Raw genomic sequence first — 27,295 nt, 5'->3', positions numbered from 1 at the left:
AATTAACTAAGTTGTATGTTATTGAGAAACTTTAGATGATGATTGGAGGTGATGTATTTTAAGAAAAACCAGGATGTGATTAAAAGTCGCGGGTCGATATTAGCGCCGGAAATCATCTGGGTTGGAGGCTTTGTTGCTTGGGAGTCCGTGGATGTGAACCTTTGTTTTGTACAGAAGAATGGCTGCCATCTTTAGTTTTCGATGGATGTTTTCCGAAGAGATCGTGAATTCTTGTATTTATTGCGGTATCTAATAACGTAATTAAATTTGAAACAGTGAAATAACGTTCTTCGCGATGTAATGAGTGTTTTCACGTCAGTTATTTACGCTGCCCTGATGGCAGTTCCATTAAAAAATGCCTGTGTTTACATCTAAGTTTGAAGTGAGCTTCTGTATTCCTGTCATATTAAGGTAAGAGACGCTTTATTCTTCATTTTCATCAGACATAATCTTTAGATATTCTTGAATGTAACAGTTTCATATAATATATTATTTGAAACTGCGTGTGAAATGTTTCAATACGGTAACGCTCGGCAATACGGCATTTATAGTTAGTGACGTATAAAGTACTATTTGCTGTCAATTTTCTTAAAAGAATCAGTTCTTTGATAATGAAATATCATAATCTCTTCGATATTTTAATATTTCATCAGCGTAAAAAGTAATTCGGAGCTCAATGGGGTAATAATCTGTTCCTAACCAAGTAACCCTAAAATGTTTTCATAAAAATGGGACATCAAAGATTGAATTAGCACTTACTAATAATTTCGTTATTCTTGTTCTATGAATATTTGCTGAATAGTTATAAATTGCAATATACATTTCTGTGTGGTGGTAGCAATGGCTGGTAAAATGGTGAGTGAGGGCAGGTCAACCACATCAGGCACACACAACTTTAGATGCTAAACTTATATTGACTAATAGCTTTTATCTAAACTTCAAAATCATATATTAAATATTTTAAAAATTATTAACAATCCATGTGTATAGATCTCCAGATATGTAATAATGTCAAATAATGGTAACATGTGTAGTATTCTAGAAATTGCATCTTGTCCCACATTTCAATGAACCTCTATTATTTGAAAGTGGTTATTCTTCATAATACAATAAAATCTTCCAGTTTTTTTTTGTGTGTTATATATCATAATATTGTTATGAAATAAAGGAATACATATTAAATTTTTATTGTATAATTTGAGTATGGTATTCCGAAAATCTTAAGAACAAATTGATAAGTTAATATCATTTCATGAAACTCTAACAGTATCAATTTTTATAGAACATTTGTATTTTCATATACCATTGACTTACGTTCCAGTAAAGAAACTATATATATATATTCTACCGACAGGATAATACATCATTGAAATATGAATTATTAGACGCTTTATATGATATTTTAACTATTGACATTATACAAGATATAAAATACTGCCCTAAATGATTTTGTGAGTATTAAAATGTGTAATCGGCAATGCTGCCTCCTAGACTTCATTCTTTTTCTTATCGCTACACACGTTTACCTTCATTTGATTTTATACCTTAAGGAATCATTTACAGATGATAAAGTATTACAATCATTCCTTTTTCACATGCCTTTCATAAGTCATAACTTGGTTCTTTATTATTACATACAAGAAATCTGTTAAACATGCAGGAATACTATGAAAATTATGATATATTAACTAGATGGTCTCTTTATTGTAACATTATAAATTTAATAATCTGCTAGTATACGATTATAGTATATGCTTTCCCTTACATATATTACAATAATTAATTTATTGAAGTAATATCCTAGATTTTAAATTGATAATTTTCTTAGATGTACGACTTTACACACACATTTAGTGAAGTAATTAAAACCAAACATATACATGTGTTTGCAATATTGATAAATATTTACATTTCAAGGTCAATATGTATATAAACTTTACAGTATTGTAAATAATATTCTATAATCAAACATATTGTACTCAAAATATCAAAGAGAGGTGACATTCATAAATCAGAAAACATGAAACAATATTCTTTATGCATTTAGTAGAGAATCGAGAGACTTCCAAATCGACTTATAGTTTCTAAACTGAAACATAATTAGACAGCAAGCTATAGGTTTCTTGAAGCAGAATAAGGCCGCTAACCTCACCAAGAAAGTCTGTCCGGTAAACGAAAACTACTTCATGGCGGGATTAGAAAAATGTGGTTAGATGGCGCCAGCGTAGCTGACACAACCGCCATTTTGTTCTATACATCCTTTTCTCCCTCCCGCATGATGTTCGGTCCTTCTCTCCATTCTATTTTTCCTCCCTTATCCCTGCACAATCTCTCTACCATTCTCATCGACTCATTCGCTGCTACGGCGGCTTCTTATTCCCTCTTTCGCGTTGCCATACTAAATTCCTGCATTCGACTCCTCGTCCATCCCGACTTTCAAACAACCTGCGCCGCGACGTTCTGAAACTCATCGATTTTTAACGACGCTACCGGCACACGATTTTACAGAATAGGTGCAAAACGGCAAGACACCGGATACTAGCGTCCCGCTATTAATTATTCGTCCTATCGAATCTGAGTACCTGCGCTCTTGGCACGTCTTATTTCCTGTAATTTATATTTAGACACAACTTTGACAACAAACGCTTAGAGCAGACAACTCGGGAGACGTTTCAGACGCTTAAAATACCTTCGAGATCCATCGATCGTGAAATATATAGACTTAGATCATAGCTTAGATTTACATTTTTATCGACTAACGAATACTAGCTGTCATAGATAGTAAATTTTTAACCCCGGCATTTTATTATTCGCGGTGAATATTTTCAAGATGGTAATTTATGAACGTGTATGTATTGGAGAGATTCGGATCGAGTATCCTTGTACCCCATATGATTATATAAAAAATAGCAGTTGACTAAAGTTATACAAAATAATGTACACTATCAGTTACATCTAATAATTTGAAAGTGATTAAACGATTTGAGCTATACAGCATTGATAACACTTCGCGGAATTACTCAGTTTATGAATATACAAGACTATTCAAAATTACACGACCTCAGACCAAGACATTATTGTTCCTTCTCGTCCGTCCCTAGTCTATTCACAAATCATGACGCAGTACCTGTCTTCGTATTTCCTAAAAGGATTACCTGTCGTTCGTTACTATCAATGGCCAACCCCTAAAGTCAATTATACAAAAAGATAAATCCTCTATAAAATGTCAAACATACCCAGAGGATCCTCATAACAGGTTACCAACCCCTACAGTCAATTATACAAAGAGATAAATCCTCTATAAAATGTCAAACATACCCAGAGGATCCTCATAACAGGTTACCAACCCCTACAGTCAATTATACAAAGAGATAAATCCTCTATAAAATGTCAAACATACCCAGAGGATCCTCATAACAGGTTACCAACCCCTACAGTCAATTATACAAAGAGATAAATCCTCTATAAAATGTCAAACATACCCAGAGGATCCTCATAACAGGTTACCAACCCCTACAGTCAATTATACAAAGAGATAAATCCTCTATAAAATGTCAAACATACCCAGAGGATCCTCATAACAGGTTACCAACCCCTACAGTCAATTATACAAAGAGATAAATCCTCTATAAAATGTCAAACATACCCAGAGGATCCTCATAACAAGTTACATTCCATTCCGTTACAAATTTACCTCGAAATAGTAGTTCTCGTACATTCCTCCACGACGAGAGGGCGCTGGAGGTGCTTGCGTAGGAGTTTGATAATGGAAGGTGGTTTTGACAGATGGGTAGCACATCCACTCTTATTGCACGCCACCCTCGAGCGTAGGATGGTGTACGTAATGTACGTAGATGGACGCCGTAACGGTGGGTGGTAGTGACGATAGCGTTCGCCAGTTGCGAGGTGAAATTGTATCGACCGCAGAGGAAGTTCATATGGGCGGAAGAGCGTTCAGCAACAGAGGAGCACAACCATATGAAAAAAAAAAGATAGGAACAAAAAGAAATATAAAAACTGCACACCGCTATCTTTGGACGTTTTCCATGTTTCGTATTTGATCATAATCGTCCCTGAAGAATTCTATTGCTAGGATCATCGCGCCCGTTAATCATTGCCTGACAGCTTCTAATATCTCATTATTTTTTGGCTCACGGGTATCGATAGTGTTAATTGATCTTTATTCCTCCGTTCGAGAATAATAACCACCCTACGCATCTTACCACTCTACTAAGTCCAGTTGCGCATCCACCTTCTCATTGGATGCTCCTATTGACGTCACTGACTTAAAAACGCCACTTACGCCCACGTTAATTCCGTTTCCTGTGGATTTACGTGGGACAGAGGGTGAACGTGTATTTTGTTATGAATTTCACCGTCAGAGGGTAGCAGCGGTGTAGCTTGCGGCTCGGCCATCTACCAATGACTATTTTTAATGGCCGATCGCTGGAGAGTGCGTTGGGTGTTTTGCCGGTCGTACGTTGAATGGGATTGATGGTTTGGTTGATGACTGTGGACCTAATGACCAAGACGATTTATCAGGACTGCTCTCTGATAAATGATATAGTATTAATTGGACATATGACAGACAATTGTCGTTACTGTACTATGTTATAATGAACGATGACTTAGACGTACTTTATATTTCAAGCTATGACATGCGGTAGGTCGTAACTGTACCCGTGGTCAACAGTACAATGAAATCCCAGGAGAGGACTTCCTGAACCTGGATCGATGACACAACCCTTCAGTCTGTTCACTGTGAAAGATACATAGTAACTGACTTGAGATTCTACATATTCGCGAGTCACACGGCGTCAGGATCTGCATCCTTCGAAGGACCAGGATGGTATACGACCATGATGCAACGAAGGCGGAACGAGAAGGGCACGTGTTGTTATGCTGACAAGGATTCTTCTTGGGAACGAATTAACAGACGATTGCTCGTAAGTTTCATTCGTTCGGTTAGGATTGCATAGAAGATTTATGATTATTGTTTTCGACGAATGCCAGAAAAAGGAGACTGTGTACTTGTAGAAATAATTGAATCTGCATCTCATAGAAACATAATAATAGTTTCTAGGACTGTAAAGCGATTAGTTTTACATAGTGTCAGTATGAGTATTCAACGTTCTCGTAGAATTTCTTAATCTTTTAAAGCACAATGAACAACGTCCTCGTATATAACTTCAATAAGCGTAATAATTAATCCATCGCGACGTGTCCATATTTGTATCCTGATTCCCAGAGACGTATGTTTAATATCCGTTGTATACATTAACGGTCGGGTTCCCATGATACCTTTATGGTTTAGCGTATAAGCAGCTTGTTTCTTAGTTAAAACCTTTGTAATCGATTCAAAGAAAATTACGATTATTAGAGCGAGTCTCCGGCTTGAGTAAATGTAAGAAGGTGTCCATTTAGCATTGCACGTCCACTTGGTAGGTCATGGCCAGTGCAATGTGTGCCAACGGTCAGTGGGCGACGTCACTTCTTCGTCTTATTTAAAAATTTCATCCAAAAGTTTAAAGCTGTTTTACACAGAATAGATTTTGCCTAATAGAAAAGAAATATTGAAAACCCTTTGCGGATACTTAGGCTGCGTCCACAATTCAGGAACCCATAAAATCTTCTCGAAATTCGTCCAATGAAATTGTCCCATTAAACTTTCCGTTTAATCGACAACGATGCGAATCTAATTAAAGCGAGGCTTGTCGCGCCACGCAGTTCCTGCAATTCCCATAATCTTTATTGATCCTAATAAGATTGTCGATATCAACTACATACTTACGTATTACTCGATAGACGAGAAACTCTATTATACAGTTTCGCGTGGGTTCGTAAATTAAATTCGATCGTTATCTGAAAATTACGTGCGAATGGAGATTCCTCGCTTAGGCTTACAGAAATCAGATACTATTTTCCGGCATTTTCATGGTGTTCGCGTGTTAACGCGAATCTGGAGAGAAAACAGTGACTGACGGGACTCGAGTGACAGAGCAAGAGAGAAATGTTAATAGATCGTGTAACCCCTCTAACCCACGCTTCCTAGTTCCGCCAAGCCTACAGCATTATGCAGTTCTCTTATAAGATCGTAGCGAACGGTCGCTCTATTGGCTTGAGGCTTAGCTATTATTGTATAGGTTATCTTTCGCACTCTCTTCTATATCAGTGCGATTTAGAACGCATTGTCAACGTCCAGGTTGAAGACCGTCGCTTCAATCCCTTTGAGCTGTTGAGCTCTCGATAAAAATAATATTCGTATTCATGATAAAGATTTTTTTCTCGATTCTCGATATTCAAGTGAAAAAAATCCTTTCTACTGCAGGTAGAAAGCGATAACGGCATTCTTCGAACGGAGTGGTAACACGTCGCAGAATTCTAGGATACTTATTTCACTTTGTGTACCTGGCGAGCAGGTCACGACTGTACGGAGCCTGGGTAGAATTATTTAAATTCCACTTGCTAATAAAACAGTTTTCACGCCAGTCGAATCTTTGGATACTGTAAAAAATTTGTGTCGCGTGAACAGTATGTCCACGGTTATAGTTGTTTATAGAGAAATTGGAAGACGAATTATTGTACAAAGTATTATTTTTAGGTTATTCGGAGTTAACGTCTTATATCCAGATCCTTCGTACTTCATTCTGATTGGCCGTGGGTATAAACGAACGGAAGGAGAGAAACGACAAGAGAATCCGGATCGGCGCGCAGTGACTCCTGACGCGCAATAAAATCTGGTCCAGTACCTGCAACGTGTACACATGCAACCACTCTGCTATTCGTAACCTTGGATGTAACAGCCAGCTCACAATGGTGTAGCGTCTCGTTGTATTCTTCTCTTCGACGACCTCGTTCCTTCTCCTTCTTGCTTCGTCGTTCTTTGATAGCCTCTCTTACTCGCACTCCGGTTTCTCCTTTCTCTGTGAATTACGTTGCCGCGTTTTGTCTACCGGGAGCAATACGTGCGAGAATGCTCAGCGTACTCAGCCTCCAAACAATGTGATATATTCAAGTTGTACGCACTATCTGCTCTTTGGTGAATGTTGCATCTTATTATAACCTCAAAAGTTACAGTACAACTCGAGACTACAATTAAATATTGATTTAAAGGCGTTTTATACTCCTTTTTTCTTCTTTGTTTTCTCTTAGAACAATTGGCGGTATCGTGTTCTTTATTCGTGCTCATCCATTCTAGGTCTCTCTCAACTACTAGGATTTCCGGTTCGTTGCCGTTGGACGTTTTGTTTTTCTGGTTCCATATAGCTAAAAGTTACGCGCATGTGATGCTCTGAACTCTCATTCTTCTAAGCACGGATATGACAGACCTGGGTGATTTTTTTTTCTCGTGGAAGTGTATGCTGTCTTACTTGCTCTGCTTTGCTGGCGGCTGTCCTAAAATTGAGATGTTTGAGCGACAGTCGAAAAGTTCCGTGTCCGTTTCACGTAGTTTAGCTTGGTGAACCTTGTACCAGCACCAATACACGATAGCTAGGCGTAATTACTAGGTTGCCGCTGAACTGAATGATTTTAATGACAAAATTAGTCCCGGCAACAGCAACCGGAAATGTTATGGCCGACGCTAATCGACGCTTCTCGCGCTTACGGTTTACCTAACGCTCCATTGCCAGTCGGCAGGGGAATTGTTTGTCGGGTGAAAATATAGGAGGACTGCGAAGCCTGGTGGGACGCCGAAGAATGTCCATGAAAATACGCGGCCATCTTGCTGTAGTTTACGAAACGTCCGCTATATGCCTGTGGCGTTGCATATCGACCGGTGCGAACTACAAAAAGGGAATTGCAGAACTACCACGCGTACATATAGTTACGTACACCAAGTATCGTGTACGATACTGTCTAGATATTCACAAAGCACCCAACACAGGAATAGGGTGATTTACACGTTCGGTGATGAATATTCGTACATGCTGCACCAAAACATCTAATTCTATGCTAACGTTGTGGTTCTTCGGGAGACCCTTTGCTTTCAAACAATCCCTCAGACATTTTCGTTTCACTTTTTTGATGTAATTACCGTGCTCAGTTCCGTTCTGAATTTGACACATGCTTCTTATACACATATTCCCGATACAAGTGTAATCAAGGCAACGACCTTTCTGGGTAATTGCAATTTTCTATCTCTTATCTCGCATATGAAACTTTAAATCATCTCGAATGAGTCCTTGAAACGTATAGTCCTGCGACTGATACACTTTGAATAAACGTAGAATAATCCTATATAGTTTTATTATCTTGAACGATGCTTCATGCTTCACTAGTGTACAATAATGGCCTTACTATAGTGTAATAGCATTAATTTACAATACTATTTTGGAGGGCCATTTTCGCTTCCCGCTGTACGATCGTCATAGAGTTGCCTTAATAAGTAATTCTTCGCCTAAGTGAAGAACCAGTAGATTGTAACACTTTATTATTGTTATTATTTCTTTAAAGGGTCGATAAGCTCTTTCTCCCAGCATCTCGTACGCACCCTGTATCTATTCCAAGTCTCACCAACAAGTTTTGTCCGCTCTCTCGACCAGCTTTAATCTCCTCGTCTTTTCTTCTTTTCGTTTTCTCTTCCCCCTTCCCAACGTTCTTCCTGTTATCTCTCTCTCTCCCTCTTCCTCCCACTCTATTACGGAATCCCTGACTCTCTTCGGAGAAGACAGTGGAAAAGCGAAGAGAGGGTAGCAATACCGGTTATTGGCTGGGACTGGCATATTTCACCGGGTGTCCAGCAATCAACCCATTGTATATGGTTGTTTCCCACACGCGATCAGCGTTTCTACACTTACAAAGGGAAGCCCGTACGTCACTGTAACCGTTTCTGCTGCAGCCGCTGATGTTGTTGTTGCCTTTGGAGAAACATGAATATTTTCATTGTTTAGGGTTATTAATAGGACCATACCTAATAGCCAGTATTAGCTCATTTCCTGTTTTTATTTTCACTTTTATGTCAGGTTACTCCATAATCATAAAGTTCAATGCGCCCTTGGAATAAAATTGGTCATTCACAGCTTTCATTAGGATAATTATTGATCTAGTACGTTATAATTAACAAAAAATTGTATTTACTCTAATTATTTTACTGGTTAAGTCAACGAGCTTTTAAGTTGCACGACTAGGCGATCCTAACCTCTACGTACGTTAAACTCTCCTACCGTAGTATAATACGACGGTGGGCTCCAGTATTGTCAAACAATAATCGTCCGAGAATAATTTTGGTTCGCTTGAATCAATGCAAGGGTCGAGGCACGCCAAGTAGGTCGCTGCAAATCCCATTGCTGCCAACACAAGCGATGCGGAGCAGCAGCGTACACAGTGAGCCTGTTTGCCTGCTCGCTCGCTTAGAAGCTTGTTAATTCACCGACTCATGGTTATGGAGTTGACCAGCTTATGTTAGGTCGGTATACGAGTTAGACACCCGTCTTAGAATCAGTTCATAGTTCTAATGCGGGTGACGGAGAATAATTTATTATCTACTCGTGACCGGCAGTGATACATATCCCAAAGCTCCTTGCCTTTTGCTAACGTAACATAACATAACACGACGTGAGAAATGACATGCATGCAGCCTGTGGAAATTTGCCAAGAAGTTCGACGTGCCGCGTTACGGAATTTTCCTAATTTTTAGCGCTCGATTTAACGACTGCCAGCTTAGTGCCAAGGTGGTACGATTTTCGTATCGGAATATAGACACTTCGCGATGCTATACCGACTGTCGCTACGCACTTACATTTTTATAACATTTATTTTACGTAGGCGTAGTCGAAACAACTATAAACATCAGATTCAAACAGCTAAGCATTAACGTACGATAGGAATACAGACTTACCATGCTGCGAGATGGTTATATATCATGCTATATCTATATTTATATTTTCTGTCGTTTTCAATCCGCTTCGATACGAAACTATCGCCGAGGACAAATGTGAATCGGGCTTTAGGGTTATATGCTTAGTAGGAAGCGTAATTCTTGAATGACTTTGCGTGATTTTACGAACGTCAGACCTTGCTTAAGAATTCTTTGGGAACGCTTATCATAATTCTTTTCAAAGAGCATCTCGTGCCCTAAATATAATGAAAGGTACGACCATTGACGAGGGATTTTTTATTTGGATAGAGATGAAACTTCGTAACTTCAAAATTATGTCGACGTGGCGCTGGCGGCGTACGCTTCGTTCACTTTTGTTTATGGTTTATTCTATGCTGAATTTTACTTATGACCCTATACGGAGAACACACATGCAGCATATCTGCTACTTCTGTGGAGGACGCTTTAAGGCATCTGAAATAACATGACAGTGAATCATTTTGCGACGCTTTGGGTTAAAATTAAACTCGGCTGCACGCCACCGAGTCATAACCTCGGCTAACTGACAACCAACTTGCTGCACGCTGGGGATGAAATCACTGCCAAGTGTACTGTTTCTCTTCTATAATAGCATATGTATCATTTAAATACGTTCACTTGGACAGTATATGTTATATCAGTGGAAACGTTGCCCCACGCACGCATAACGCTTTTGCAATGATATTCGCGCAAAGGGGACGTTTGAGAATATTCTCGCTACTTCAGGAAATGCATTGACGATGTAATAAAATGTCATGGGATAAAAGGGATGTATGATTTTGATAGTCAGTCCATATTTATAAATAGAGTCACTAACTCTAGGGCTTGTCGACCTTTGCGGATGGACCGAGCGAGGGAAATGAATTCTCGCCTTGTCAAGTGCAATTAACGCAAATATATTACAATCGGGTGTGAAAATATTCACATTGACAGAAAGTTCATCGAAAATCTGCCACAATGGCGGATTTCATTCATTTACTCTGTGATTGATGAGTAGACCATGTAATGACGTTTTAAGTTTCCATTTTTATAGAAGCCATATTATTAGTTACACGTTATATTATTTTTGTATGAATATCTTCTAGGGTATTTCACGAGCGTTCATCACTGGTGAGGATGTGTCGTAAAGAAGATGGACGGTGGAAATTGCTTTACATAAACGCCAATTAGTAATCTTGCAGGAGGTCATTTCAATTATGCGTGTACCAACTAATGTTTTTTTTTTTTTTTTTTTAAGTACGGTACACTTAGCCCTATCTACGATTGTCGTCTGTCGAAATCGTCGCCATTAATTAATCATGCGAAAGCGGGTTATTCTGTAGGTTAGAAGTTTTAGCGGAAAAATTCAGTATTACCGTTAGGTTCGCTTACAAAGGTTCTTGGAAAAATGTCTCACGGTCGATTTTTTATAAATCTTACATCGCGTGCGGAGATGTACACAGCGTCATAAGAAGCGACAAAATTCTAGGAATTTGCTCAGCGATTTTCGTGTCTTTATACACAGTCGTCCCTCCATTGTTTTTCTTTTCTTTTTACTTATTATAATTATACTTTTATCGTTAACCGTCTGGGCAGGGTCGTCTCTTACTTCAGTTCTTGACCAAGGACTGTGAAGCAGGTAAATCAGTTCACAGGAAGTCTCATAAGTTTTTTATAAATCCACCAGAAATCGAACATAGAGCGTCGTCCTACGTCGGTATAACAGGCGGATCGGTCGGTAAGAAAGTCTTCGCGACTAACAAGAACTCCTTTTTACAGGTCGGTAATTGTGCTTGACTTTTAATACGAACTGGAGAAGATATACACTGGTGGCGGCAAAAGACACACGGTTGACAACACAATGAAGTCATTATGCAGAAACGAGGCCTTGGATTGCGTTTATCATTATTATTTCAGCTTATTTATATTCACAAGCCATAGCAGTCGCGATTGTGAATCGAGCTATTGAGATCCCAGAAGGAAAAACTTGCAGGTTGCTTTTTTCCCTCTTATTTTGTTCTTACCCTCCTCTCTTCCTTCCTCTTCTTTCCAATCGTTATCGCGACTCTTCTTATTGGCCAAGGCGTTATTGTTAATAATTTACGTTATAACGCCAACTATTCCAGTCGTCGTTGTAGATTTGATTTTATAACGTGTTTGACAGATTGACTTTACATACTTTTATACGTATCGACGTATATCTGGCATTGCAATACAGAGGGGAGCAATTAGCATCATAGATTGCTCGTAGTCGATGAAAAGTATATGCAAATACAAGTGCCGTATTCATTGTTTATTTCTTTTTTTTGTTTCTCCCGAGCTCGACACGATACTCCGAATCGATGTCTTAGTGATCCCTTAGCCGAGCAAAAGAGCACTACTGATTCTGTGCTTTGTTAGTATATTCTCTCTTGGTTTTCTTGAATATATTCATACAGCGACGCTCACCTGAGTGTCGGTTGTTGAAACTACAAAGAAACTGCACAACGTAGGACTTTACTAACCATTGGCTTTATAATCTTTATTGGCTCTGCTTATAGTTGCGGATGCGTCATTCACACAGAATGAAATTGCACATGGATACAACGTATATATGTATATTCTTACTGAGTTCACTGCAAGTGTCTTTTTTTTCTTGACTATTACAGCCAAGATATAATGAGGAATCATTACTCGTGACTTACGTTGTATATGTTTATTCAGATTTCCTGTGTAGTTTAATACGTTACCTGAAACAAGTCGTTTTACCAGACCTAAAACTGTCGAATTCAGTCACGGACACGACATTCCGGCAGCACTTAATATTTTTCTCCTTTGTATACTATATTACGAATATTTAGGTATACCTTGATACGTGCTCGCTAGCTAGTGTATTTTTAACCATTAACGGAAAACAAATGTGGAACGTGTGTGCATTGAGTGAAACGATGTTTTTCGAAGGGATTGAAATTCAGCGCGCGATTTTCTATTGCTAAGTATATATAGTATTATTCAAAATCATGGATTTTAGTAGTGGTGTCTGTCGGAGATTGAGATTAGGTTAAAATTTGTAATTGCAGAGTATACCTATATGGTACGCAATACAATACGATAGGTGCACCGGTGACATTTTAACGTATTAAGAATTTTCAGTTAGTTGACGAAACTCACGTAACTCGAGGAGGCGCGGCAGTCGTTGTTTGAAAACACGCATAATACAAACGTCTGATACTTCTGGCGGTCGTAATCGCACCAGGCCTGCGGCTAAATTTCAATTCTACCTGCCGGCTGTATAGAAGGAATTTCCAGCGGCATAATGAACCCCGTGGAAATGTAATGGCGGCGATCACATTAATGACCGCGACGGAGTCCTGGCCAGCGACTAGAAAGAGCGACCGGCCGCTCGAGAAAGTTGTCCAATCTACAGCCGGCGGGAATCTCGCAAACACTTCCGTCTTTTATTTCACCGAGATAAGTTTCGCCTTAAACGATTTTCGACAACAACGGCATGGAAAGTATATGCTCAGATAAAGCTGTGTCCCAGAGTCAGCGTTAAAATTTGACCACCTAGCTCAAAGATGGATACGCGGCTTGTTTGTTTTGTACCGCGACTTTCTTACGTTTCTCCAGAAGTTAAAATCAGTTCTGTCGACACAGATCGACAAGTCTTCGAAATTTCGTACTATAAAGTTAAGTTAAAATACACTTTCAGTTAGGGAATACAGAATTTTTCAATAATCGATAACCTTTTATGCTTCGCAACGTGCTTTTTGAATAATTCAAACCTACTCATGGATACTACGTGCAACTAAATATCTTAGGCACACCGACCAACGAGAATGTATTATCCATTTATTATAGAGGATATACAGTTTTATGTGCTGCACGCAATATTGAGTCACGTCAATAATAGGAACATGCCCGCAGCTCTACTCCTATACTCTGCTGTCATGCATTTGTGAAATGTAACTGATTGGTTGATGTGATCGCTCAATATATGGTTTACGACAAAAAATATTATCGATTCGTTTCTCGAATCTGACGCGTGAATGCTTATTGATACGTACGCACGATATATATATACATATATATACACATCCACAGTTCATAGAACTTTCATAGCTTCCGCATGATCAATAATAAATTTCGTAATTTGCATGTGGATTCATCAGAGATATTTTTCAATGACTTGAATATTTACTATCTATAAGTTCGATAGGTTGAATAATCATAGCTGAATTTTCTTTTAAATAGCATCAATCATCGAGGTAACAGATGTTTGGGATTTCTGATCTAGGAACGAGTCATTTGATGATTGTCATATGTTGGTTACGAAAAAGGATATATTCCTCTTTCTCAGTGTATTTTGTCGCTTATAGGTTCATTTATATTTACATTCCAGCTACTGCGTGAAGAGAACTCGATAAGACATCAGTTTGTGACGTGCTAGGGACGTACCTTGCCGTCGAGATAATTTTATCATAAAATCGAATATGACAGAACCCGTAACAGTTTTAATGCAAATGAAGTCGTTGCGACGACTATTACAGCGCCATCTGCATTTTATGCGAATGGTAATTTTCAGTGACGTAGATATTACTTAAAAATTTAATCTCATCCCAAGGGACGGTAGTTGTTCTATTCTAATACGTTTCTTCTCCGTTTATGTTTCAGTCACTGTCTCGAGATCCTCAAATAGTTCGAGGGAAGAAGAGGGCCCCCATCAAGCTGTAGAATAAAGGAGCCATCACGTTGACAATACGTAAAGTTTTTATTTGACGGAATCGTAAGGCCTCCAAAACGTCGACTCCATCAGTGATTAAGTTATCCGGGGGTGGAACAGGCGGAGGTGGGGAACAACTATCCCCGGGCACGAGCTCACCTCCACCTGTTACCCCGGCAGAGCAAAATGAATCCACTGATAATAATGGAACTGCAACGGAAGGAGTTGGCAATTTTGTATCGAATGCAGCAGCCACCATGAGTTTCGTACTTCAACTAGGTACAGTGGAGATGCCCGAGGAATCAGAGAACAACAATCCTTCCCTGTTAGCACAAGAATTACCCACGCCTCTGACGATTGGTACCAGCTTACCGAAATCCGTGATTCCCAGTAACAACAATAAGATGCAGAGTCTGCCGAACTCTAAGACAATGAATACCACGTCGGGCTCGACATGCTCCGCAACATCTTCCAGCGTGAAACCCGTTACTGTAACATATCCGGCGAACAAAGCTAGCAGGGACGCTCAGAAAATGACCGGCTCTCAGACGAGCACCACTCAAGTTCTAACGACTCGCGTGATCTCACAGAAATTGTCATCCTCGAATTATCAGGTGCACCCTAATTCGCAACCGGTAAATATACTTTGCCATGACGTGGGAGACCCCTTAAACCATGCTGGGTTTTTCGTTCTTCCTTCTAGGTAACAATGTTTTCTATTCTTATTCTTTTCAGGGTCCCACGCAGAATATCAATCAGCAGGTGAAAATTCAATCTACGTCCGAATCAGTTCAGAGCAAGACGCAAACGACGACTATAGCAAATCTGCAGAGTAATATTCATCAGAAATTCCAGCAAGTTTCCGCGCAACAGATGTTAAATACTACAGGGGTTAAGACTATTAGCCCGTCAGGCTCGATGACGAATATCCAAAGGATTCATTTGAAAGCGCAAAATGTTGGAGGACAGTCCCAGACAGTTAATTTACAGAAAGTTAAGACGATTACGAATGTTAATAGTCAGGCAACCGTGCAACGGAATCCCGTGTCTATGATGCAAACTGCGCCCAAGTCGCAAGTACTTACCTCGTCCACCCAAGGCACACAGATCACGATGAATCAGGTAATGAGCAATGCGAATATGCAAAGAGTTCAGCAGACGAACTCATCCAATTTGGAAAAGGCACAAGCAACCAATGTCACGAGTTCCCAGAAGAGCCAGCAACAGCTTTTAAATAATCAAAAGATAATGTCTCAGCCGATTACTAATGTTACGGTGCATTCGAATCACAAAGTGCAACAGCAACAACAATCGGGAAATCAGCAGTCACAACAGGCTTTGCATAAGGTACAAGGACTGCCTCAAAAGACGCTGGCCGTCCAGAGACAGCAGCAAACCGTCACTGTTAACAATATACAGAAATCTGTAAACTCTGTTGCTGGTATGCAAAAGAGTCAAATGTCTGGACAGCAACAGAACCAGCAATCTTCACAGCAAACTCAAAAGCATTCACAGCCGTTGCAGTCAACGCAGCAACCCAGGCCGCAAAGTATAGCAGGGTTGCAGAAATCTCAAACTTTGGCTGCGGTTAATTCCAATAAAACACAACGTGCAACGAGTGTTTCTAAAAGTAGCAGCGTTCCCAACATCACAAAGTTGCAACAAAATTCCAATCTCCTTACTGTCAGTAAACAACAAGTAGTCTCTCAGCCCCAACAAATTCACGTGCATCAGTCCTCACAGTTGCAACAACAATTGCTTCACCAGCCTGTGCAACAACAGCAGCAAAACACGCAGAAACAACAGCAGAGCACACATAAGCAACAACAAGGAAATGCATCACAAATTCAAAGGAGTCAGTCTGTTTCCAACATACAAAAGAAGATAACTACTGGATCTTCTATATCGAATAATCAACGAGCACAGACAACTATGAATTCAAAAATGCAACAGCAGCAGCAACATATGGTTCTCCGTGTAGGAGCAGCTAAAAATCAATCACAAAATTTACAACCAGGAAACGTGAAGCCAGCATCGCAGAAAATTACGAACAGCGTAAAGCCTTTAAATCCCCAAAATACAATGCAACAACCAATACACCGTAACGCAAACATGCAGCCTGTAAAAATTATACAACAACAGCAAAACGTTATCGGTCCTCAGAATGCGCAAAAGCAGCCAGGTTGTATAAAAACAATACCTGCGCAGAAACCCACGCAGAGGAATCATGCGCAGAAAATGGCTGGTATCAAGACGTCACTGAATACAAACATGAATGCTTTGAAGGCTCAAGGATCTGCGACAACCATCACCCAAAAGACAAGTATCAAAACATTGCTCCCTCAACAAACAAGTGGACCAAGTATGCTGGTCCACAAAAATCAGCCTATCAAGATCCAACAGCAAACCATACAGCAGAAACAACTTATAATGGCGCCTCAGTATACACAGCAAGTCAGACCACAATCAGGGCAGATAAAAACGTTGTTACCAGTCACTAGTGGAGAGTCTCGTAGAGATATGGAAAACAAGTGAGTTATTCTATTTTAGAATATTAGTTATATAAATTGATCTAAATATAAAAAACAATATTTTCTATTTAGATCGGAAACCGAATTTCATTCACCAAAGGAAGAGGAATCTCAACACACTCTGCAGTCCCCTGTACGAAGGATGCCACTTCCTTATGAGGTACTGTTTATTCCTTCTTTTCATATCTAAAATGCAGTTGGGATTCTTGTAGTTCCTTAGATATTTTCTGTCTCAGTGACGTGTAATCTAAGCTGCTTGATACTCACTTCTACTTTTTCTACGGTAACGGTGTGTGAAGTTGCATGGTTTGAACAAACACTTATCTAATTGTAGTGTCTCCAGTTTGTTCTTCAAGACCATAACTATGGAGCACCTCCACCACGAACACCTCCACCAGCGTCGCCACCACCGCACGTGAAACAACAGCCAATCAACGGTGCTGGAAGCGCCACGGTAACCGCTCAGCATCCTTACATTTATAGTCAAGGTAAGATTATACAGTACTATTCGTGTAAGTCATATTTTCCGGGAATACATCAAAGTGGATAATGCTGTAGACACATTATTCTCTGTTAAATCCTCCTCAAATGAGATTCATTGTTTCCAGTTATGAATCTTTAGAGAAGTAATTTACACTATGCCAGGAAATTATTGAAACTACGTGATTTAGAAAATCCTATATTTTTTTACATTGGCCGCTCCTCGAGTGTTTAATGTAATTTTCTTTCTCATGGGAAGTTTCGAATTCACATTCCTAATTTTGTATATAAATAATATATTACACCGGGTTCAGTGAGTGATGCACTCTCAATCGTTTCTCTATGTCATCACTTCATACCTACTGATGAATATTGAAATTTTGTTGAAGCCGTGACAAGTAACAACGTAGAGGATGATGCAGCAAGTGCCATTAGTAGCGAAGCTGGAAGAGAAGCAGAACCTGAAGGCGAGGAAACGGAAACGGCTGCCGAGGGTGAAGAGGATGATGAAAACAGCGTTACCAGATGCATTTGGTAAGTCAGCATCCTCATTCTATATTCAAACTTAATAAACAATCTAGAAAAAATAGCACTAATTATTATTTCATTTTCAGTGATTTCGAACACGACGATGGCTACATGATATGCTGTGACCGCTGTCTGTACGTATTAAAAAGAACTTTTTCATTATTTTATAGCACAATAGACTGCATCATTTTTCACTTCGCAGTTAGATTAACACTTTCACTGTGATATATTTACGTGAAAATATAAATTATTCCTTGTCAGGGTTTGGCAACACGTCGACTGTATGGGCATAGACCGCTCAAACATTCCTGATGAATATCTCTGTGAAATTTGTCGACCACGTCGCGTGGACAGACAGAGGGCAAGGGCGTTGCAATTACGTAAACGCGAGGAGTTGCTCAATTCGGATACTTCATCCGACACGTCGTCTACAAGTTCAGCAGATACTGACGTAGGTGTGAATGTCAATCAGAAGAAAAGAACACCACAACAACAAGTACCCAGACGAAAATCTGATCCTCCGCCACAAGTCAGGCGACTAAGTAACAACAACAACAACAATAATGTCGCTAAGAGACAAAGAAGAGAATCCCATCCTAGACAGTCAAGTGCAGTTCGTAAAAAGGAAACTGTGAAGCGAGGTCCCGGCAAGCGAAAAACCAAACGAAGGATGAGCCTCGAAGATAGGGAGGAGGATACTCAGGATGCTTGGGGCACCAATATGGCTCCTCTTAGACAGTGGATAGAAAGATACGAAGAGGCTGTAACTAACCATTACAGTCCTGAATTAAGAGCCAGAATATCGAGTATAAAGGTCAATGGAGCTCACGGTGACCTCAGACAGAGTAATATGAATGCCGTGGCTGCTGGGAAATGTAGGCTCAACGTTCACAGTAATAACCTTCGAGTAAGTTGATATCCCATAGCGTAATACGTCTCAGTGCATACAGTACTGTTTTTTACATTGACCTAGTCGCATTTTCTAAATTGCTTATTCCTTCTATTTTAACAGTTCTTAGTCGCGACAATGTACCTTCCACCAAATACACCGGTTGTTGAATTACGAGGAAAGTACATGCTGAGTACACAGCATAGACCATCACATCCTCAAGGTAGGCAGCACGCTCAAAGACCTGGACCCTTCGTCTTCTTCTACCGGTTGCCCCGAGACGGCACTGAAGTTTGCGTGGACACTCGGACCTATGGAAATGACGCCAGGTTCGTGCGTCGTAGTTGTAAACCCAACGCAGAGGTGAAGCATTGCATAGAGAAGGGCACCCTTCATCTGTACATCGTGACGACCACTGCAATCGAAAAGAATGCCGAGATTACGATTCGCCATGAACAACATGATTTGATGCTATCGCCGAATCCAAATTCGCCTTTACTTCCCGTGGTGTGCGCTTGCAACAATCCCAGAGACTGTCAGATAGCTTCTATGGGACAACTCAATAGAAGAGGAAGTAACGGAGCCCTTGCAGAAAATGCCGAGTAAGTAGCTTAATATAATATTGCTAATGACTTTCAGAATTCCGCAAATTATCCTTTTAAATTGTATATTTAATATATCAACAGTGGCCGGGAGCGAAGGCGGCGAGGTAGACGAAATACAATATGCGAGGATAGCGACTCTTTATCGGCCATTTCCAGCACAAGTATTACGCAACCAACACCAGCCCCGACACCGACGCCCGCAGCAGTACCACCTAAAAAGACTATACCGAATGCCAGTGGTAGTGCAACTGTAACTCGACAAGCAACCAAAGAGGAGCCGCCAACAGTGCAACGACCGCAGACCTCTCCAGTGTTGACACAACCTCCACCCCAGGAAACGAAAAAGGATAAGAAAAAGATGACTCGAGAAGAGCGGAAAATGGAGGCTATTATGAAAGCCTTTGAGAGGTTGGAAAAAGCTGAACAAAGGAAGCAAGAGGTCCAAGCTAGAAATGCACAGAGGAAGGAGTCTGGTGGTACGCATAGCGATAACGAAGACAGTCATGGCGCAATCCCACAGTCCAAAACGAAGCAACAGAATTCTGAAAGAACAGTAAGGCGTAAACGGAGAAAGGGTCGTGCGAGAACAACCAGTAGCTCCCAATCACAGAGTAATCGTAGGACGAGATTAAATTCCGCCGATTCTGATATATCCTCTGGAGAGGAAAGTAATTCTATGCAGTCTCCACCCCTGCCAAATCAGAATTGTCCACCGAATCGTGGGATACCATACGCTTCTCATCTACATACGCCAACAAAGGATGGAAACGAGTCGATCAATCCTGGTCCAGCTGGACATCAAGGAATTCCCACTGCAGCTGGTCTATTATTAGCTTTGGCCAACTCGAATGTTCCTGGACCAAGTTCACCACCTCTTCAACAGCCGACACCGGTGAAAAGTCCAACATGCGACAGTGGCGCCAGTAGTAGCTCACAAAGTTCTACTCCGTCTACACCATTGTCCTCGGCTTGCTTACTCGTGGCCGCAGCAGTTGGACCTTTGGCACCAGGATTCAAGTTCCCCAAGACGAAGAAGGTTCTTATGAATGAGTGGCTTAAAGAATCTCCTGATCCACCGCAGACTCATATGCCCCAGGTTTCCCCATTGCCAGCCTTACCACCGGCACCTCTAACTACTCCAATCAGTCAACTTACCAGACCTACAGATTTTTTGTCGCCCACTGATCCTTCTCCGGAATTCTTGACGCAGAATTACGCTGCCAAAAGTCTGGCTACTCTAGTCCAGGCGGCCAACTCTGTATCTGGGATATGCGATTCACCACCGCAACGTAGACAAACCGTGTCAGGGAATTCTCTGAGCTCGGGCTCAACTGGGTCCGCTAAGAAAAGATGGCTCAGACAAGCTATTTCTGAGGAATGTGACTCTCCTAACAGTCGACCTGAAAGTCCTCCCAGTGAAATGGTAGCACCGCCGAAGAAGAGGAGAATTGCCAGGGAAAGTCTTTCCTCGGACAATTATACTCCACCAACAACTCCGACTATGCTCTTACCGGATCCTACATCTATTTCAAAACCACTGTGTTCCAATGAGGTAAGTTTCTAATTTTCAGTACTTTCGCTTATTTAATATAGCATTATGACTCTATGGTACATTCTTACTGTGCATATATTTATTATTACTCCATCATACAGGATGAATTTATCGAGCAACAGTCTCCCAATATGGAACAACATTCTGGTCAACAAGATTACGAATGTGAACCAACGAAAGAGGAAGTTCATTCTGAATCGGAACCAATGGATTTAGACGATACAGATGAAACTGATAAGGTTACATTAGATATTCCGCAATCGACATTATGTGTTAAAAATGAAAAAGCGGATGTATTAGTGAAGCAAGAGATAAAGCCAGTGAAGGTTGAAGCAGGAGCAATCAACGAAGAATTATCTCTTAAAGACTTACGGGATCAGATTAAAGTTGAAGCATTAAATATAAAGAGAGAAACAGATGTATCACTCTTTGTAAACGATACTAAAAATTCAGTTAAAAGCGAATCACAGTCGATTAAAAAGGAAATACAAGAAACAGACATCGAGATGACAAAACAAGTAAAAAGAGAAATTTACTCTAAAAAAAAATCGGTTCCAATGGAAGAGGAAAAAGGTACTGTGGAAATAGTCGATCAGAATGAAGCGGATACGGAAATGGAAGATCTCAGTTCACCCATTGCAGCAATGGAGTCGGATGCTGTTCTGAAAGAACGTGTCGCTGAACTGAGATTGGAATTTGGTGGCAACCTCAATAAAATTGTTAACATCACCAATGAAAATGACAAATCCGATGATGAAAAGAAGTCAGATATTATAAAATCTTGCGAACTTCTAAAGTCCGATGACACTATATCAATTGATGAATTTGATGTCGAAGCACAAATGAAGAAAATTACAGGTGATGACGGTAACGACTACAAAGAAAAGGTCGACACGAGTTCTGAAAAAGATAAAAGCATGGATGGTATCGAAGGGTTAATGGAGAGTTCTAAAGAAGATTCTGAGTCTGAGGATCGCGATATTGATGATTTGAAGGAGTATGAAGAATCCTTTAAAGATTTTGACATGCGTCATGAGGAGAGAGCGTTTAAAGAGTTCGAAACAAAACCAGAACAAAGAGGATTCATGAAGATAGATCTTAAAGAGACCATTGTCTGTAATAAAGAACCAGAACCTCCAAAATCAGATCCAACTTGTACGTCGCTTACTCTCTCTGAAGAATCCATGTTCGAATCAACATCCTCGAATATCGACATAGAATCGTCAGAGCCAGAGGCTCCAAAATTGTTGCAGTCAATTCCGCCGTTAAGTGAAAGAATCCGTAAGAAACCTGAACAGGTACAACCATCGAAAACATTAGATTTTGAGGCATCCATTATAGAGTCCACCATTGAATTAGAGAGTGGAGAGCTTTCGAAAAATGGAGAAGAAAAATCCATACTGTCTACAGCTCTGAGGGAATTATTGGAAGCTAAGATTGATGTGGATCCGCCGGAACCGGTGAAACCTGAACTTATAACTGAAGTCAACATTTCCTCTCATATAGAACAAGTTATTGAGATATCATCGGGACATGGTACGAAACTGGAGGAAGTGGTGTTGAAGAATAACAATCTAATTGGGCAAAATGAGAAACCTCCAGTGAAAGAGGAAGATCCTATGTCCAAGGAAGTCAAGAGACTCAAAGATCCAAGAACTATAATACCAACCGACATGCCAGCGCCACCCCCATTAAGACCTGAAGTTCCAACCCCAGTCAAGCGCAAGGTTAGAACGGTAGGAATGTGGTAGAGTTTGTTTAGAATAGAAGCCTAATTCTTTATTACTTTCGTTTACCTCAACTTTCCAACATTCGGCATGATCCAAATTGTATCTTATCTAAATAATAGTATAGCATTGAAGCATGATAAAAATATCTGAAATGAAGTCTAGTAGAAATTTTGTTTTAAGATATACCCCTTTTTATTTTCAAATTAGTAATGCAAGTTTTGCAATAAAAATGTCATGTATTGAGTTGATTTGGTAAATGTGTAATAAAAATGTGTCTGTTCAAATTTATAATAAAAATTAAAAAATCATTAATATACCAATTTGATTTTTACAGTTATCGATATCGGAATACCGGAAACGCAAGCAACAATCATCAGGTGGTACTCCGCCAGAACCGGAGCCATCGAATGATGCATCTTCGTCCTCGGACAAAGGTACCGCAAGAGGAAGATCAGACAGTGCAAGCAGTGGAACATCTTCACTCAGTTCCGACGAGGAAGGCGTGAAAGCATCTGTTGATATTCCAAGTCTGACAGCTTTGCCACTGTTCATAAATCCTGACGGTGAAGAGAAAAAAGGTAATAAGACATTTCAGCGCTTGAAATTCCACGTATAAAAAGCAAACGACTCTACTCATCAATATGTAAGAAACCATATCAAGAAACGTACCGACAAAAAATAGCAAGCAGAAGACAACCGAAAAATCATACAGAGTCCGCTAAAACGTTGACGCTCGGTAAAAAGCAGGTCATGACGTTTAGTTGCAGTGGTTACGTGAATCTGTTAACAGGTGCTGAAGAAGGCGTAATTGGTTGGTCCGCAGCACCCACTTTGGTCGAACGTCAACGAGAAAACTTGACCGAGAGGCTGAAACGAGAGTTTGGACTGTTCCTGAGCGACGACGAAGAAGAGAGAGCACGAAAACAAGGTAAAGATAAATATAAACATACATATATATAACAAGAATATCACAATAAATATATTATTTATACTTTTTCGTTCTTTAATTAATAGGATTGTCTGCGGAGGCAATACTGAAGGCACGCAAAACGTCTCCACCCGCCCATCCTTCTATCACCACTGTCCCACCCATATATCCTCTACCACAATTACCACCACAACCATATATCCCACCACCCGGTTCAGCCCCCATCCATTATCCACAATTCCAATCGAAATCTGTTCCTGTCCAATATCCGACCTTCCCGCTGACGCAGGCGATACCTCAACCAATATATCCAAGCGCCGTAACACCACAGCCCTCAACCACCAGCCAGAGTCAACAGTTTCTAGTACCACAAGCACCACCAGGATCAAATCCATATCCTCCTCAGTTTGTACCATCGACGTCAGCTGGTGTACCTGCACCTAGATTTCCACCAGTGACACCGCCAACCGGGCCACCATTTTTTCCACCGCCGCTACCGCAACCCCAGAAGCCATTCTTCAACCACACGACGCCCAGGTCGTAACTCGTGTTGAGGGTAGTATCGTTAGAAAGTTTTTAATTGAGACGAATCTTTCTATGACACCGATTACTTGAGTGTTAACATTGTTGACGTTGGTGTACCCGTTTGGATAACTGACAAGGACCTAGTATATCTTCAGCTACTGATTCGCCAGGTGCGACGGATAAAAATGACAATTTCTGTCAATGGATAATTACGGAAATACTGGAGCAAATTTCGTGATAGAATTTTATGAAGTTCATGCTATACCTGTTTCTACAGTGTTTCACAGTGAAGGATACAGTAACCACGAATGTTCTATTGAATCCAGCGTAAAATAGCAGTATGTATATTGAATGAAACTCTTTAAGGTAAGATTGAAGATTTGTTTGAAGAATACGAGCGTAAACGAGAATAATATGCAGTGACGAGATGCACGAAAAATGAATCAAGCTCTCGTTCCTTGCTATCGGCTAAATAAAAAAAAAAAAGAGGTTGCATACTTTTTGACAGTTCTGATAACATTGTCGGGTATTTGTGTGGCCTAAAGCATTAGTTAAGTATTTTCATGGAACTAACAGTGTGCATTTTAGGTTTCGTATTTCCACACGTTTATTCGCACGTGTTGAGATAAATAAAAGAGCCGTTGAAATTTTCTCTCGTACGACTAAACGAAAAGTGTGTCGTACATTGTGCACTTTTTATACCGCGGGAATGGTGCCCTAATATGTTAAACTATAGCATTAGTTCGTTTCTATTTTTTTTTCATTTTTTTTTTTACTATTAACAGAAATTTGAAATAGCCAAACTGTTGAGAGCACTTTCCAATTTTCAGTTTGATATTCTATACATTTAATAATATTATATATAACGTGCATACTTGATAACTGCGTTGTCCATCTTCTCTGTAAATATTATTTGCATATATGCATAATATAATATAATAATATGAAGTTATATATTTAATCGTAGTTATTGTAGATCGATATATAGACATATATCACGTAGGGAAGCAAGGCGCAGTGCTGTTGCGCTGTTAAAAAAAAAATGACAGCGTCGCGCCCAGAATTCTCTATATTTTATATTTGATTGTAAAATTGCCCGATGATTAGTTATAATAAACGGTACATGTTGAAATTTAATTTTGAGTTTCAATTGGATATTTTGATAGTGTACGCTGTACGCTGCACAATTGCTTACATGGTACGAATTTTCGGTAATTTATAACTCCAGTTACACTTGAACTTGGTCTTTGCTATTGTTGTTCTATGTAATCGTCACAGGAGTTGATTTAATTGCGTGCCTGTAGGCGTACCAAAATTTGTGTACAGCGAATAATTGATTCTGTAGACTGAACATTTTTTTTTGGATTTCCATAAGACTTGTCGCCTTATACTTTTAAGCTTAAATGATTTTACGATAAAATTCTGCTACTTTTTACACGCGACCTTTAAACCGAGACTTTGTCTTTATTATAAAACTATTTCGTAATGACATAATTCATTACGTGTATAACTTATTTTTACGAAAAAAAAAGGCGGAAGTAACGTGTGAGGTTGAATTTTTTATTTTTAATAGTTAAAAAATGATTATAGGAGCGAAAGAGAAAGATATATTTCTGTTATCGAAAAGTGCTAAAGAAAATAAATGCGAAGCAAAAAAATTCTTAAACTAAGGGTTGCGTAGAACCCAAAACTTAACATTCATGCAAGTACAAAACTCAATGAGCAGTAAGAAGAAAAAAAAGTGTAACTATTAAAAACGTTAAAGGTAAACTACGATAAACTAGCATGGCCAGGAAGATTGTAGAGAATTTTAAAAAGGAAAGGAGTACAGCTAAAAAGGTTTTACCGGGTAGAAGCGTTGCGGAGTAATGGCTCAAATTCTTACATTTTCGACCATTTTACGAAGTCAGTGAGGTGTAAAAAAGAGAGAGACAGAAAAATAATAATCGCGAGCAGTTTTCATAAGACACACAAAAACGTCTCATATTTTCAATTACTCTGACTTTCTGAAATGCATCAAAACCTAGATTGCATTTTCATATTTTTCCACTTTTGCACATGCATTGAAAGTTTGTTACGTTGAAATGAATCTGTTTCGTACGTTCGTTATGGGCAATTTAATCCGAAAATATACGATTATATTTTCACTAATATAACACGCTAGCTAGACAGGTTACCCAGTGCATAATAGCTTTAGACAATTATTATGTGTTGATAATACAAAATTTAAAACAATTATAAACGTATGTATATGTGTAAATAATTTAAGTAGCTATTTCGTTAATTATACATAAGTAATAAGTCTCTTACAGATAGGGCCAATTAAAAAGTTTCATTCTTAATAATTGCAAACGCAATGCAGTTTGCACTTCTGTCTGGCCTCGTCTGTCTCAGAGTCTTATTTAAGTTCAATGATAGCAAGTACTAAATCTATCCGTTCAAAGGCCACATATTAAATCCGTGAAAACGTAAAGACATTGTGATTCGTCGTACTATAGCTGCTACCATATCTAGAATATTTACCGGATACACTTTTTAATGAATAAGATATAAATATGTCAGCAATGGCCATAATTAAAGCTCTGTAATATCTCAACAGTAACATTCTCAGATTCCACAGTTTATTCACTGATAATTAAAACCAACAACCACATATATATAGACAGTAGTCAATTCAACAAGAAATAAAACTTCACAGACAATTCGATATTTACTCTATATAAGTCGTTCTCGTAAAATCTTATATCACTTTGATAAGAGCGATAACATTTTTCCACATCTTGCGTGCAAGAAGAAAAATAACATCATCCAAACAAAGCAAGAACATAGTGTCGAGACTCGAAGAAATCCTTCTGACTTTTGTATAAATATTTTTCATTCTTTTACTACCAGTCATTTTACATAACAAGTCAAAAAATTTACCAGACGTTTATCGTTGTTTCAAAAACAAAAAAAAAAACTTAAGACGCGCAACAGTAATTTTTAATGAA

General features: G+C 39.4%; 1 protein-coding gene and 2 long non-coding RNA genes across 9 annotated transcripts; 1 reads left to right on the top strand and 2 right to left on the bottom strand.

Annotated features, from left to right (window-relative positions):
- The first annotated feature begins 155 nt into the window (after window positions 1–155).
- On the top strand, window positions 156–27,023 carry LOC107270539. Of its 2 annotated transcripts, none has more exons than XM_025087927.1 (14): window positions 156–411; window positions 14,489–15,172; window positions 15,273–17,068; window positions 17,141–17,228; window positions 17,412–17,556; window positions 17,938–18,082; window positions 18,163–18,210; window positions 18,338–18,983; window positions 19,089–19,567; window positions 19,652–21,122; window positions 21,224–22,858; window positions 23,187–23,430; window positions 23,643–23,780; window positions 23,867–27,023. In XM_025087927.1, the coding sequence occupies exons 2-14, from the start codon at window positions 14,795–14,797 to the stop codon at window positions 24,322–24,324; spliced, it is 7,671 nt and encodes a 2,556-aa protein (XP_024943695.1). In that variant the 5' UTR covers window positions 156–411; window positions 14,489–14,794; the 3' UTR covers window positions 24,325–27,023. The 2 variants fall into 2 exon arrangements, with proteins under 2 accessions (XP_024943695.1, XP_015601121.1); XM_015745635.2 differs by having other exon boundaries at window positions 17,403–17,556.
- LOC107270562 lies at window positions 1,683–4,945 on the bottom strand. Of its 2 annotated transcripts, none has more exons than XR_003060588.1 (2): window positions 4,639–4,945; window positions 1,683–4,551 (listed from the first exon to the last, which is right to left on the bottom strand). It is a non-coding gene; the product is annotated as an uncharacterized LOC107270562 (long non-coding RNA). The 2 variants fall into 2 exon arrangements; XR_003060589.1 differs by having other exon boundaries at window positions 1,683–4,518.
- LOC107270560 lies at window positions 4,965–9,760 on the bottom strand. 5 transcript variants are annotated; one of them, XR_003060587.1, is made up of 4 exons: window positions 9,165–9,751; window positions 7,614–8,858; window positions 7,466–7,520; window positions 7,034–7,395 (listed from the first exon to the last, which is right to left on the bottom strand). It is a non-coding gene; the product is annotated as an uncharacterized LOC107270560 (long non-coding RNA). The 5 variants fall into 5 exon arrangements; XR_003060584.1 differs by adding an exon at window positions 4,965–6,749 and having other exon boundaries at window positions 6,813–8,858; window positions 9,165–9,760; XR_001538367.2 differs by having other exon boundaries at window positions 7,034–7,266; window positions 7,329–8,858; window positions 9,165–9,755.
- Window positions 27,024–27,295: the final 272 nt, after the last annotated feature.

The sequence above is a fragment of the Cephus cinctus genome, unplaced genomic scaffold (assembly GCF_000341935.2).
Source record: "Cephus cinctus unplaced genomic scaffold, Ccin1 Ccin1_scaffold0805, whole genome shotgun sequence".
Lineage (NCBI taxonomy): Eukaryota > Metazoa > Arthropoda > Insecta > Hymenoptera > Cephidae > Cephus > Cephus cinctus.
The sequence above is the reverse complement of the archived record's forward strand: the minus strand, read 5'-3'. Positions and strand labels throughout refer to the sequence as shown.